The 14,650-nt window shown below is 39.3% G+C and overlaps 1 protein-coding gene and 1 non-coding gene across 2 annotated transcripts in view; both read right to left on the bottom strand.

Annotated features, from left to right (window-relative positions):
• BUB1 (BUB1 mitotic checkpoint serine/threonine kinase) overlaps positions 1–14,650 on the bottom strand; it is a 46,183-nt gene that overhangs the window by 8,194 nt on the left and 23,339 nt on the right. Inside the window, exons 16-19 of the mRNA XM_032592687.1 lie at positions 12,090–12,264; positions 9,783–9,870; positions 5,485–5,723; positions 4,184–4,327 (exon numbers count right to left, since the gene is read on the bottom strand). Of these exons, the coding sequence (XP_032448578.1) occupies positions 4,184–4,327; positions 5,485–5,723; positions 9,783–9,870; positions 12,090–12,264 (646 nt within the window). The remainder of the gene's footprint in view (positions 1–4,183; positions 4,328–5,484; positions 5,724–9,782; positions 9,871–12,089; positions 12,265–14,650) is intronic.
• On the bottom strand, positions 8,072–8,211 carry LOC115511371. The gene has a single exon (XR_003968032.1). It is a non-coding gene; the product is annotated as a small nucleolar RNA SNORA29 (small nucleolar RNA).

Genomic DNA, 14,650 nt, shown 5'->3' with positions numbered 1-14,650 from the left:
GAATTAAACTAGTAACCAATAAAGAAAGATAGCTGGAAAGCCCCAAAACACTTGGCGATTAGACAACACATAATTCAAAGAAATTTAAAAATATTTTGAATTAAAAGAAAATGGAAACACAATTTATTAAAATTGTGGGGTGCAGCAAAAGCAGTGCTTAGAGGGCAATTTATAGGATTAAATGTGTACGTTAAAAAAGAAAGATCTAAAATCAATAACTTTAGTTTCCACCGTAGGAAACTAGAAAAGAACAAATTAAATCCAAAGCAAGCAGAAGAAAAAAGTAATTATAGCAGGTATCCGTGAAACTGAAAACAGGACATCAACAGAGAATATCAATGAAACAAAAAACTGATTCTTTGAAAAGATCAATAAAACCCATAAGCCCCTACCAGGTTACCTAAGAAAAAAAGGGGGAAGGACATAAAATACTAATATCAGAAACGAAAGAGGGGACATCACTAAAGATCCCATGAATTAAAAATGTTAATAAAGGAATACTATGAACAACTCTGTGCCCACAAATTTGATCACCTCGATGAAATTTCTTCCTTCACACAGGAAGAACCAGACAAAAAATTGAATTCATAATTAACAGCTTTCCTAAACAGAAAGCACCAGGGCCAGATGGGTCCACTGGTGAATTCTTTTTAAAAAAAAAATTTGTTTTTAACATTTATTTATTTTTGGGACAGAGAGAGACAGAGCATGAGCGGGGGAGGGGCAGAAAGAGAGGGAGACACAGAATCGGAAACAGGCTCCAGGCTCTGAGCCATCAGCCCAGAGCCCGTGGCGGGGCTCGAACTCACGGACCGCGAGATCGTGACGTGAGCTGAAGTCGGACGCTTAACCGACTGGGCCACCCAGGCGCCCCTCTACTGGTGAATTCTACCAAACATATAAGGAAAAAATTATAGCAATTCTCTAGTCTCTTTCAGAGGATAGAATACTTCCTAATCCCTTCTATGAGGCCAGCATTACCCTAATACCAGAAACAGACAGTTACAACACAAGAAAATTACAGAACAGTATCTCTTATGAACATAGATATAAAAGTCCTCAACCAAATATTAGCAAATGAAATCCAAAAAAAAGTATAAAAAGAATTATTTACCATGACCAAGTGGGATTTAATCCAGGTATACAAGGCTGGTTCGATATTCAAAAATCAATGAATAAATCTATCATACCAACAGACTAAAAAGAAAAATCACATGATCCTATCATAAAAACAGGAAAAGTGTTTGATAAAATCCAACAACACCCATTCATGATTAACAGCTCTCTGCAAAGTAGGAATAGTGGGAAACTTCCTCAACTTAATAAAGAACATCTACCAAAAAACCTACTGCTAACATCATACTTAATGGTAGAAACAGATAAATGTTTTCCCACTAAGATTAGGAACAAGACAAGAATTTCTCCTCTTATCACTCCTGCTCAACATTATACTGGAAGTCTTAGCTGATGCAATCAAACAAGAAAAGGAAATAAAAGGTATATGGATGGGGAAGGAATAAAACAGTTCTCGTACACAGATGACAGCATTGTCTAGCCAGAAAATCCCAAAGAATCAACAAAAAAAATCTCCTGTAACTAACACATGATTATAGCAAGGTTGCAGGATACAAGGTTAACATATGAGTCAATTGCTTTCCTATGTACTAGAAATTAATAAGTGGAATTTACAATAAAAAAACCCACAATACTTAAGCATCTTCTAAAACGAAGTAACTTAGGTATTAATCTAACAAACTATGCACAAGATCTATATAAGGAAAACCATAAAACTTTGATTAAAAAAAAAAAAGAAGAAGATCCAAATAAACAGAGATAGTCCACATACATGGATAGGATTGTCAAGATGTCATTTCTTCCCAACTTGATCTAGAGATTCAAGGCCATACCAATCAAAATCCCTGCAAGTTATTTTGTGGCTACTGACATACCGATTCTAAAGTTTATGTGGAAAGGGAAAAGGCCCAGACAGTGAACACGAAGAACAGTTTGGAGGACTGACACAACATCAAGACTTCCTATAAAAGCTACAGTAATCAGAGTAGTGTGGTCTGGACAAATAGATCATGGAATAGAAGAGAGAGCCCAGAAACACAGCCGAACTAATATACTCTTCTGATCACTGACAGAGCAAAGACAATTCAATTAAGAAAAGATAGCCTTTTCAATAAATGGTGATGAAAAACTGGACATCAACATGCAAAAATGAATCTAGACATAGAACTTATACCTTTCATAAAAGTTTACTCAAAATGAATCATACACATAAATGTAAAACATTAACACTATAACATTACTAGAAGGTAACACAGGGGAATAGGTAGGCGACTTGGGGTTTGTTGATGACCTCTTAGACACAGTACCAAAAGCATGATCCATGAAAGAAATCTATTGATAAACCTGACAAAATTTAAAAACTGCTGCTCTGCCCAAGACACAGTTAATAGAATGAAAAGACAAGCCAGAGACTGAGAGAATATCTTTGCAAAACACTTATCTGATAACGGTTATCCAAAATACACAACTCTTAAAACTCAATTAAGAAAATGGGGGAAAAGACTCAGTAAGAAAATGAACTGATTTTTAAAAAATGGGCAAAAGATCTGAACATACACATCACCAAAGAAGATATACAGATGGCAAATAAACATATGAAAAAATGTGCAACATCATTATATAATTAGGGAATCGCAAATGAAAAATAATGAAATGCCTTTCAATACACATCTATTAGAATGGAAAACCCAAATTACTGACACCACCAAATGATGGTGAGGATATGGAGCAACAGAACTCTCATTCATTGCTGGTGGGAATACAAAATAGTACGAACTCCATTTGAAGGCAGTTTGGCAGTTTCTTACAGAAGTAAACATACTCTTACCACCTGTTCTAGCAATCACAACTCATTGGTATTTACCCAAATGAACTGAAAACTTATGTCCACACAAAAAGTGCCTATGAGTGTTTACAGCGGTTTGTTCATAATTGCCAACACTTGGAAGCAACCAAGATGTCCTTCAGTAGGTGAATAGATAAATAAATTATGGCACATTCACACAATGGAGTATTACTCAGTGATTGTAGAGAAAGAACTGTCAAGTCATGAGAAGACCAAGGGACCTTAAATGCATACTGCTAAGTGAAAGAAGCCAATCTGAAAAGTTTGCATACAGTATGATTACAACTCTATGACATTCTGGAAAAGGCGAAACTATGAAGACAGTAGTTAAAAGATTAGTGTTTGCCAGGGTTTCAGGTGGAGGGAAGAGATGATGAATACATGGAGCACAGGGTATTTTGGGGGCAGTGAAACTATTCTTTATGATACCATAATGATGGATACACATCATTACGCATTTGTCAAAGCCCATAGATTGTACAACACAAAGAATGAACCCTAATGTAAACTATGGACTTTAGTTAATAATAATCTATTAATACTGGCTCGTCAACCTTAACAAATATATCACACTAATACAAGATGTTAACAGGGAAACCTGCGTGTGTGTGTGTGTGTGTGTGTGTGTGTGTGTGTGTGAAGTATATTGTGAGAAGTCTTGCTCCCACTGTTGTCCACATCCACTCTATTAACCATTTGTTAGTTTTGAATATGTTTCAAGGGTTCTCTGGAAATAGTACCAAATATGAATATATTATCTTCCCCCTTCTTAAGGAATGAAAGGCAGCATATAATACAGGTTGGGCCTTCCACTTAACAGCCTATTTTGGACATCATACCTATCAGTACAGAGCAAGCCATATTTTCCTATACAGGTCCCATAATTTACTTTAGCAGTCACATAGACACCTGTGTTGTTTCCAATCTGCCGTTTTTACACGCATACATGTCATTCTGAACATATGCAAGCATATCTGCGGAAATTCTTAAAAGTGAATGTCTAAAAGTATATGCATTTTTTACTTTGATAGATATTGCCAAATTGCCCTCTGTAAGTTATAGTCCCAACAGCAATCAAACTCCTACAGTTCTGGCTTAACAAAATGCTCTCAGCTTTATCCTGTAGATAAAACTACTCGAAGTGGGGGGGGGGGGGGGGAGTGTAGGGGTGGTACCAGAAGGGAAATCACACATGCATGGGTTACCATCAACTTCCCAGACAAAAACAAGAGTTTAAAAGTTTGTTACCCACACAGTCCTTACCCAGTTGAAACTCAGTCTTGGGCTTGATGGCTGGAAGTTTACATTGCCATTCATAAGTATTAGGATAGGATCTCACTGGCTTAGAAAGCCCAGATAAAAGTTTGAGAATCAACTTATCATCCCATGGATTCTCAACAGTCAAATCTTAGAAGGAATGGGAACAAAAAAAGAAAATGAATTCAGTACCCAAGAATTTCCCCAAAGAAACTATAGATAAAACAAATGGAGACATTAAATAAGCTTTCAAAAGCTTCATCATTAAAAGAGCACTGATTTAAATAATAACCGTTCTCAAATATCAAAATAGCTAGTTCTGCATAGTTCATGATTTGTTATTTTAGATCTACAAAGTCAGATCAGTATGTAGTTGTGACAAAGGAAATGAACACCAAGGGCACCTGCTCCACTTGCCCAGAACTGCTAGATTCTGCCTTTAACATAATTATGTCTTAAAGGCAGACCTGGATCTTAGTTACTCCTAACATGCTCAGATATATATTCTTTCACTTGCTTTCCCACTCGGATCTACAAAACACAATGCCTTTCGATACTTATATTATCTATGAGCAATTTCCAAGGATGAGATGTACTTTGGGTTCACAAAAGAGACATAATTTCTAAAGGGAAGAATAAAGTTTCTGTCCAATTTATGCTATAAAAATGCTTTTAGTGGTAGTTTCAAAGACTAATCCAGCATGATTACCATGTACTTAGTGCTAAGCCTATGTAGGACACCGTTCTGAGTACTTTATGCTTAGTAATTCACTTGGTCCTTACAAGATTCTGAAGTAGAACCATCACATCCACTTTACAGAAAAGGAAAGAGGGCCAGAGAATTGAAACGATCTTGGCCAAGATCATGTGACTGCCTAAGAGGAGAAGCTAGGACTAGAACCTAGTCAGTCTTCAGAGTCTGTGCTCTTAGCCACTGTGCAAGACTATCCAAGACTGTTTCTGAATAACCAGGGTAAAGGAGTTAAGCACTGAGCCTGTTTACATTTCTGTAAAATAGGGATACCAGTCTTAAATTAAATTCCTGGCACAGAGTAGACCCTCCAATTCTAACTCCCTCTTTCAACAGTATTTGTTTTGATACTTTCTAAAATTAAAACAGATTCAGTTGCCCTTCAAGTATGCTACCATTGTAGCACACTCCGACACGGTATGCAAGTTTTGTCTGAACTTGTGGTCTACTCAATGACATCCAAGTCCCTGTTCTTTGAGCTTCTTTCATGGAACAGCTTTCACCAGGCTATTGTCCTTATTCAGGGACACAAGTAGGACTGAATATGTGTTCATACTTGCAACATCAACATTCCCAAGTGAATTAGTCTGCATCCATTCTGTTTGGCGCCCAGCATTGGCATCTGATGCATCTTCTGCAATGGCGAGGTCAGTGTCTAGGAGTTTACAAGCCTCAAGGCTCTGCTGTACCTCACTGGTTAGCACACCGTCTGCAGGAGGCTGGCTCATACAGAGCACGGATGCTGAAGATACATCTGTAGGGAACGCTGGTTCTGGGCTTTTCTCTTGAATGGGACTGAATGTGTTAAAGGGATAGACAAGAGGAAACAAAACACCACGTGATTACAAGTCTATTGGATTTGATCACACAAAAAGTCCCACAGAACAGTTTCCTTTCCATTCTGGGAATGACATTTCAAAATTGCTTCACAAAGAATTGAGTAAAGCATTTTTTTCAGATAAACAAATACTTACAAATACAGCTAGTACAATATGAACAGAAATAAAATCAAAGACATGGAAATATATTCAATAAATAGGTGAGGGAATACACTGGATATTCTTCAGTGATAAACACTGGGAGGGATGGGTTTATTTCCCCAAGCTGTCATCTAAGTATCACTACTATTATCAAGACTGACTATTTAACTTTATCCCTAAGTGGCTTTTTCCACAGCATTGAAACAAACAGAAAATGCCATAATCCAACAACCTAACACCAGTGTCTTTCTTTACGCACACACATACACATATATAGTTGATCTGTATTATTCATGGGTTCCATATTTGTGAATTCACCTACATGCTAAAACTCATTTGCAAACCCCAAATCAATACTCACGGTGCTTTTACAGACATGCAGAATGGTGAAAAGTTTTAGTCACCAACACATGCGTTCCCAGGGGAAGTGAAATAAGGCAATGCTCTGCATTCTTGTCTCAGGTCTCACAGTATAAACAAGTGCCGTTGCATGGTATACTTAGTAACGTGTTTTTCTGAATTTTTGTTGGTGATTTCGCTGTTTAGGATGTTCCCCAAGTGCAACGCTAAAGTGTTGTCTAGTGTGCCTCAGTGCAAGAAGGCCATGATGTGTCTTACGGAGGATATGTGTTAGGATAAGCCTTGTTCAGGTATGAGTTATAGTGCTGTGGGCCTGAGTTCAATGTTAACGAATCAACAATCTTTATTAAATAAGGTGTCTGTAAACAAAATGTTGTGAACAGAGGCTCACAGGAACCTGTGTATCTCCCCTATGAATAACAAATGGTTCCGTGTTGGATAATTCAGAGTTCGCAGTGACTTTATACAAAAGAACCAGTGAAAATAATAAGAATTGACTGTGTATGTATTTTTATACACATAATTCTCCTCCACCTTCACATCCACATATGCACAAACATATGTATAAATTTTTACAAAATGTATATTTTGAGAAAAAGGACTTTGTACATACAACTTCATGTTTCATTCTTAATTAAAAAAAATTTTTTTTAATGTTTATTATTGAGAGAGAGAGAGAGAGAGAGAGAGAGAGAGAGAAAGAGAGAGAGCATGAGCAGGGGAGGGGCAGAGAGAGGGGGAGACACAGAATCCGAAGCAGGCTCCAGGCTCTGAGCCGTCAGCACAGAGCCCGACGCGGGGCTCAAACCCACAAACTGTGAGATCATGACCTGAGCCGAAGTCTGTCGCTCAACCAACTGAGCCACCCAGGCGCCCCTCTTAATTTTTTTTTTTTTAAGTTTATTTATTTCTTTTGGGAGAGAGAGAGAGAACGTGAGCAGGGGAGGGGCAGAGAGAGGGAGAGAGAGAGAATCCCAAGCCGGCTCTGCACTGTCAATGCAGAACCCAATGTGGAGCTCAAAACTAACGAACTGTGAGATCATAACCTGAGCAGAAATCAAGAGTCGGACCCTTAACCAACTGAGTCACCCAGGTGCCCCTTCATTCTTACTTGACAGGCATTTTTCTTACTATGAATTTTTTAAAAAAAGAAACTAATTTTGGAATAGGAATAATTTTAGATTTAAAGAAATGTTGCAAGGATAATAAAGAATTCCCAAATACTCCTCACCTAATTTCCTCTACTGTCATCATTTCACATTACAGAGGCTTCCCTGTCAAAACCAATAAACCAACATTTGTTATACTATTAACTAACCTCCAAACTTCATTTGGATGTCGCCAGTTTTTCCACAGGGCCCTTTATTTGCGCCCGGATCTGATCATGGGTACCGTGTTGTATTCAGTTGTCAGGTCTCCTTACTCCCTTCTCATCTGTGACAGTTTCTTAGTGTTTCCTACTCTCCCAAGACCTTGTCCTTTTTTAGGAGTACTGGCCAGGTATTTTGTAGAGTGTCCCCCAATTCAGGTTTCTGGGAGGTTTTCCTCATGACTAGACTGTGAGTATCGGTTTTAGGGAAGAATATTCCAGAGGTAGAGTGCCCTTCTCATTGCATGACTACCATGAGCTATCACTTGTGAAATTAACCTTGATCGTTTGGAAAGGTCGTGTCTGCCAGGTTTCTCCACAGTCCTAGCATGGATTTGAATCACCACACTCCACCTAATCCAGTGGGTGTATGCTGGAACAGAATACTTTCCTGGTTTTTAGTAAGTATTGTCAATATTTTATTTTACTTAGTTAATTTTCTGTTCAGCCATTTCATGTAGAAGGAGGACACAAATAAATCCTCCCTCTTCAGATCATGGCAATTTTAATCTATCCCATAAGCATAGCCACCAAAATCTATTATTGGGAGAAAATGTGGTAGTCAAATGGGAGTATTTCCAATATTTTATATTACAACAAAACATAGTAGAGGTACCCATGTACACAGAAAGAGTTGCTTCCAAACGCATATGTATTGCTATTAAGTTATGTGAGTACCCAATTACTGTGGGTGCATAAGTCATCAATAAAACCCTTTTCCCTTCTCCACGAGAATTTGAATTTTGGTAACTTTCTAGCTTTTCTCCCCTGAAAACTGAAAACGTAAGAGTATCACTGTCAACACTGCTTATGGTAAAAAACAACCATTACTGGTAACTGCATTCTAGACTGAGAGAATTAGGAATATACGCTGGGAATCCACAGCTTCAGGCTTCAGATATGACGACTCTTGTAATAGGCCTGTCCCTTGTGGGGACTCTGGAATCTAAATCGAGTGTTTCAAGAGCCACTGACACACTAACACCCATGGAAACAAGGCTTCTAAGCCAGGGAACTTCTGTTCCCTCGGTCTTAAGTGTTTCCTTGCAACTTAATCATCTCACAGGGTCAAAGACAGTTATTACCCTGGCAACTGATTTTTGTCCTGTATAGGTCTATGTTATGCCAAGGGTGGCTTACGGCAGTCTTGTGATTCAGACGTTTAGTTGCAGGTGGGAAGATTGCTGGTGGGCCTATCGAGCGGCAATTTAAATTAAAAGGCAAGATCTGTTAATTTGCGTGTTTTTTTTTTAATTATTAGGGAGTTGACCATTTTCTACATGTTTATTCATTTTCTTTCTTTTGTAAATTCTGCTCATGTCTTTTGTCCAATTTATTTACCGGAGTCTTGCTTTAAGAAGAGGTTTTTAATAACAAGAGGCGGCACAGCACAGTGGTGAGAGCAAGCAAGGCTTTTGGAACTAGAGAAATGGGTTCAAATTCCAGTGCTGCAATCACAAGTTGTAGGACTATAGGTCATCTATTTTTTTTTTTTTTTTTTAACTCTCTAGACCTGGTTTCTTCATCTCTAACGATGAAAAGGATAGTTCCTACAATTAATTTACTGTAAGGATTAACTAAAGGGTACAGTGCACAAAAAGTGTCAGCATCATACGGGAATATAATAAATACTCGAAAATTGCAGCTACTCAGCGTCTGTTGCGTTTCCCAGACTATTCAAAACAGTGCAACTTTACTTCCGCAAAGCACTAGCGTATGCTGCATCTGCATTTTGTACCAATACCTAGGAGGCCGAAACATTCTATCTCACTCCTCTTGAAAGAAAGTTATTGCCTTTCTCAGTTAGAACGGATATAAAGAAAGAGATGCGCATTTGCTTGGTTCTGCAGTAGTTTTCACGCGCCAGGGTCTTTCGCTGGTCAGAGTATGTAAGGCTCTGCTCTCCAAAGGAGAAGTCAGTCACAGGAACTGTTCCCATAGACTCTCTGCTACCCCAGCTGCTTCTCTCACTGCCCTGATGTGGCCAGCGTATGGTACATAGAGAGAGAGTACCTTCTGGCTTATCCCTGCGAGCCCATGAAGTCTCTGTTTGCCTCGAAGGGTAGGAATTAGGTATTCCACCACATCCTAAAAGCAAAGCTAGAGTGACAGTGGGTGACAGAGGCACACGTGCCCTCATAGTACCTGAACTTTCTGTCTTTTGAGGGTTCCACCACGTTTTCTTCACGAGAATCCAGAGTCACGTGGGGGCACTGTTTTGCTACCACGTTTTCTGAAATATGGAGAAGATGAGAGAGAGACGTTATGCATGCGTGTGTCCATACACACATGACCTCATATGGTTATAAAGTCCAGGATTCCTTCTTATACCAACTTCCGTTGTAATTTCAAAATAGCATTCCACGGTAAAATGTTCCATAATGTTTAAAAATGGGAAAAAAAAATCACTAAAATTTTTTTTACCACCACTACCATTTGTGAGCATTTCAACTCCATACAATCCTTCAAGAGAAAAGGGTCGGAAGGTGGCAAGTCAGTTCTGGGCAGGATGAGCAGCCTACGGAGGTTACCGGTATGGTGGAGGGCACACCCTGCTTCAGGAGAACCTGAAGACAAGGACGTGGAGAGAAAAACGCTGCAACGCTTCTGGGGGTGGGGGTGGAGATTTGCGGGTCCTTCTGTCTAACTGCTTTATTTAGTCCGTTAGTGTTTAGTTGGTTAAACTGATTTAGAGTGTTTTTGTCTGGAAGCTACCTGGCAATACTCACCATCACTCCCTTTAACTAAAAACAAACCAATGAAAACTGTCTATGGAAAGACAAGCTAGGAAGGCAGAAATGTGGAGTATACCTCTACCAATGACGCTAAGACTACATACAGCCAGGTATTACACCGGACTAAACTATCAGCTAGTGCCTCACCAGACAGCTGCTAATCCTTTTTAGAACTAGAACACCAGCTTCTATTTATCTAACTGATGTGCAAATACTACAAGAACAGGCAATATTGACTCTCTGAAAGACTCTACTGAGTAAACTAGTTTTCCCAAATGAAAAACACTTGGAAAAATTTTTTTTTTTAAATTTTTTTTTCAACGTTTATTTATTTTTGGGACAGAGAGAGACAGAGCATGAATGGGGGAGGGGCAGAGAGAGAGGGAGACACAGAATCGGAAACAGGCTCCAGGCTCCGAGCCATCAGCCCAGAGCCTGACGCGGGGCTCGAACTCACGGACCGCGAGATCGTGACCTGGCTGAAGTCGGACGCTTAACCGACTGCGCCACCCAGGCGCCCCGGAAAAATTTTTTTATTAAAGTGACAAGCTTGTGATGGCACTTGGCAGTTGTCCAAGTTTCAACTGAACTCTCCTTCAAAATCCAGAAAAGAAATGTAACATACTGAGCTAGTACTCTAAGAGAAACTTTTTAGTCTTTAGTTAAAAATGTATAGGTCTATAGGCTCAGACTTTATAGTGCAATATACTTCCATGAAGTGGAGTGCAATTCTTTGAGTGTTCTTTCATTATTGCTTTGGGGAATAATTACTATTTTTAATAAAAGTGTCATCAGTGGGGCACCTGGGTGGCTTAGTTGGTTAAGCGTCCGACTTCAGCTCAGGTCGTGATCTCACAGCTCATGCGTTCGAGCCCTGCATTGGGCTCTGTGCTGACAGCTCAGAGCCTAGAGCCTGCTTTGGATTCTGTCTCCCTCTCTTTCCCTCCCCGGCTCGTGCTCTTTCTCTCTCTCAAAAATAAATAAACATTAAAAAAAAAAGTTTTTTTTTAAGATGTCAGCAGTATTGGAATTTGGCTAGTAAATTCGTAGTCATCAAAATGGTAAAGTGGTCCCAGACCTTATTGTATGTATTTTATTGGTTGGTATTTAATTTTAATAGGTTGGTAATAATTATTTGCACTCAACGCCAATGTCTTATATTAAGGTTCAATTCAGATAAAGATCTTTGACACAGGAGTGTTATGTCTAGGGGAAATAAGGACTGTGAGTTTTATTATTACTCTTGTGAGGTCAGTCATTAAAAAAAAAATACCTGATTTTCCCGAGTGTAGCACTTGGCTATAACTCTAATGTAAAATTTGTAGACATACACCAAGGACTAAAATTTGCTATTTTCTACTCTTAAAATAGACCTGTCCATAGTGGTCATTTTGTTTGCAGTAAGCATAACATAAACCTAAATCCTGTACAAATGGGTTGGACTTTGCATATCTATGTTCAAATGCTTGTTTTCCTCAAATGCAGGTTTTTCTCCTGTTCCACCTATAATCTAAGGTATTACATTTCTAAAATGCACAGACTTTAAGAAAACAATATACCAAAAGAAAAAAATCATATATGTAATAATACAGTAAATGGACTTGAAGCTTCTTCTTTATAATTTTTCAACTTCAATTTAGGATTTCCAAGAAGAAAGCTAATTGTGCAAGAACTGAAGCTGGCAGAAGACAACATGCTAACGTAGTGCCACACACACCTTTGTCTTCCAGAGCGTGCACGGAGTCCCCTGGTGGCTTGTGGAAAGGAGTAGATGCGAGCTGTGCAGCAGAGGTGAAGGCTCCCGGGCTCTTAGGACTGGGCGCCAGGGTTTTGTTGCAGCGGACGCCCCATACGGTTGAATCATCTGAGAACTCTTCAGTGTGAGGTACTTCCTGCAACAAAAGAGGAGCTGAAGAAAAAGCAGCAATCTCCTTCTTTCGTCCACAAAATGTAACACACTCATACTTTTTAAGATTCAAAAAACGAGAAATTAAAGTATTTTTTTAATGTATATTTATTTTTGAGACACAGAGACAGTGTGTGAGCTGGGGAGGGGCAGAGAGACAGGGAGACATAGAATCCCAAGCGGGCTCCAGGCTCTGAGCTGTCAGCACAGAGCCCAATGCGGGGCTTGAACCCACGGACTGTGAGATCGTGACCTGAGTTGAAGTTGGAGGCCCAGGCACCCCCCCCCCCAAAAATGAGGAATTAAAGAGAGAATACATGTCACCCCTGGCTAACACAGTCAAGGACATTGTGGTTCCATTCTCCCCAGAAGTGGGACACACCCCAGTGGAGTCGCACTGCATTCAAGGGTCACGTTTTATGTTCCAATTTTTATTTATTTTTTAATTTGAAAAGCCTAGATTTATAGAAGAGTTACAAAGATAGTACAGAGTTCCCACGTGCATTTTGTCAAACTTCCTCTGATGTTAGCATCTTATAGAATCCTGGCGCATCTCTAAAAACACTACTCCTATAGATGCTATTTGGATTTCATCATTTTTCCACATGTCCCTTCTCTGTTCCAGGCTCCAGTCCAGGACACATGTGGCATATAGTCTCCTCTAATCTGTGCCAGTGTATTGGTCTGTCTCAGTCTTTCTCACATGGACACTTTTGAATACTGGTTGGGAGCTGTGTACAATGTCCCTCCCATTTGGGTTTAAATTTGGCCTTTCATATGTTTAGACTGGGGTTATATTGATTTCAGGGAAGAATATCAGGGGTAAAGCGCCCTTTCTTGTTACATCCTATTAGGGGATATATGATATCAACACAACTTATTACTGGGGATAACCAGTAATAACCAATAACCAGATTAACCAATCACCTGGTGAAGGTAGTGTCTGCTGGGTTTCTGCTCTGCAAGAAACTATTTCTTCCTTTCCTGACCCTTATTTATTCATAGCAAATCATAGTTAGCCTACACTCAAAAGGAGATGGGGTGCCTGGGTAGTTCAGTCAAACATCCGACTCTTGGGGCGCCTGGGTGGCGCAGTCGGTTAAGCGTCCGACTTCAGCCAGGTCACGATCTCGCGGTCCGTGAGTTCGAGCCCCGCGTCAGGCTCTGGGCTGATGGCTCAGAGCCTGGAGCCTGTTTCCGATTCTGTGTCTCCCTCTCTCTCTGCCCCTCCCCCGTTCATGCTCTGTCTCTCTCTGTCCCAAAAATAAATAAAAACGTTGAAAAAAAAAATTAAAAAAAAAAACAAAACAAAACATCCGACTCTTGATTGTGGCTCAGGTCATGATCTCACGGTTCCTGAGATCGAGCCCCATGTTGGGCTCTGTGCTGACAGTGCAGAGCCTGCATGGGATTCTCTGTCTCTGCCTCTTCTCTATGCACGCTCTCTCTCTAAAAATAAATAAACTTTTTAAAAAAAAAAAAAAGGGAAGTAAATGAAGATCCACTTCCTGGAGGGAGGGATATCAAAGAATTTGTGGACAGATGTTAAAACAATCACATTGAAAATGTGAGTGAGATACTGCAAGGCTATACAAATACCTTGTTCCTTCTTAAAGCTTCACTCACTAATTTTAATATTCATTTATGGATCTAGCTTGGAACAATGATTACTGTGGTGTTCTCATGGCTTTTTCTATTACCACTCATTCCTTCTACGTTTATTACTTCTCATTTTTACTTCTACTTATTAATTCTTCTGTAAGGAAGTTTTGTTTTGTCTTGTCTCCCATTTATTTATATCATTGTTGATATTTATTTTATTTCTTGGGTTATAATCCGATACTACCTTATTCTATTTATTTTCTTGTTCAGATTGTGCCTGGTTTGGCCACTGGCTTATTCAGGTTGGCTCCTGAGTTCTTTTGTTATGCCATCTTTTTTTTTTTTTTTAAAGCGCTTCCTTACTTTCTGGCACTACAAGATGCTCTAAGCTCATCTTATATTTTTCTTCTTCAGCCTCAGAATTAACTGTTTCTCCAAAAATGCAATGGCCAAGTTTTAGAGTCTATACACAGAGAGAAACTGCTAAGTCAGAATTACACTAGGCAAAGCCCTTTAGTTGCCAATAAAATGCCACCCATGGTTTTAATATGTATTGCACAGATTTTATATAGCCACCGTATCTCTTCCAATGCTGGAGGAAACACTGGCTGTTGTTTCTTCAGATGAACACAGGATAAAGCAATTGGCTTATGCTTAGGGACAGGATGCAAAAAATTCATCATGGATTTTTTGGCCAAAACACATCTGTTTCAACAGTTCAGTGAAATGCATCTATGAATTGATGCCACTATATTTGAAATCCAGTCCAT

Source organism: Lynx canadensis, chromosome A3, assembly GCF_007474595.2.
Source record: "Lynx canadensis isolate LIC74 chromosome A3, mLynCan4.pri.v2, whole genome shotgun sequence".
NCBI classification, from domain to species: Eukaryota; Metazoa; Chordata; class Mammalia; order Carnivora; family Felidae; genus Lynx; species Lynx canadensis.
This window is presented reverse-complemented; position numbering and strand designations above follow the sequence as displayed.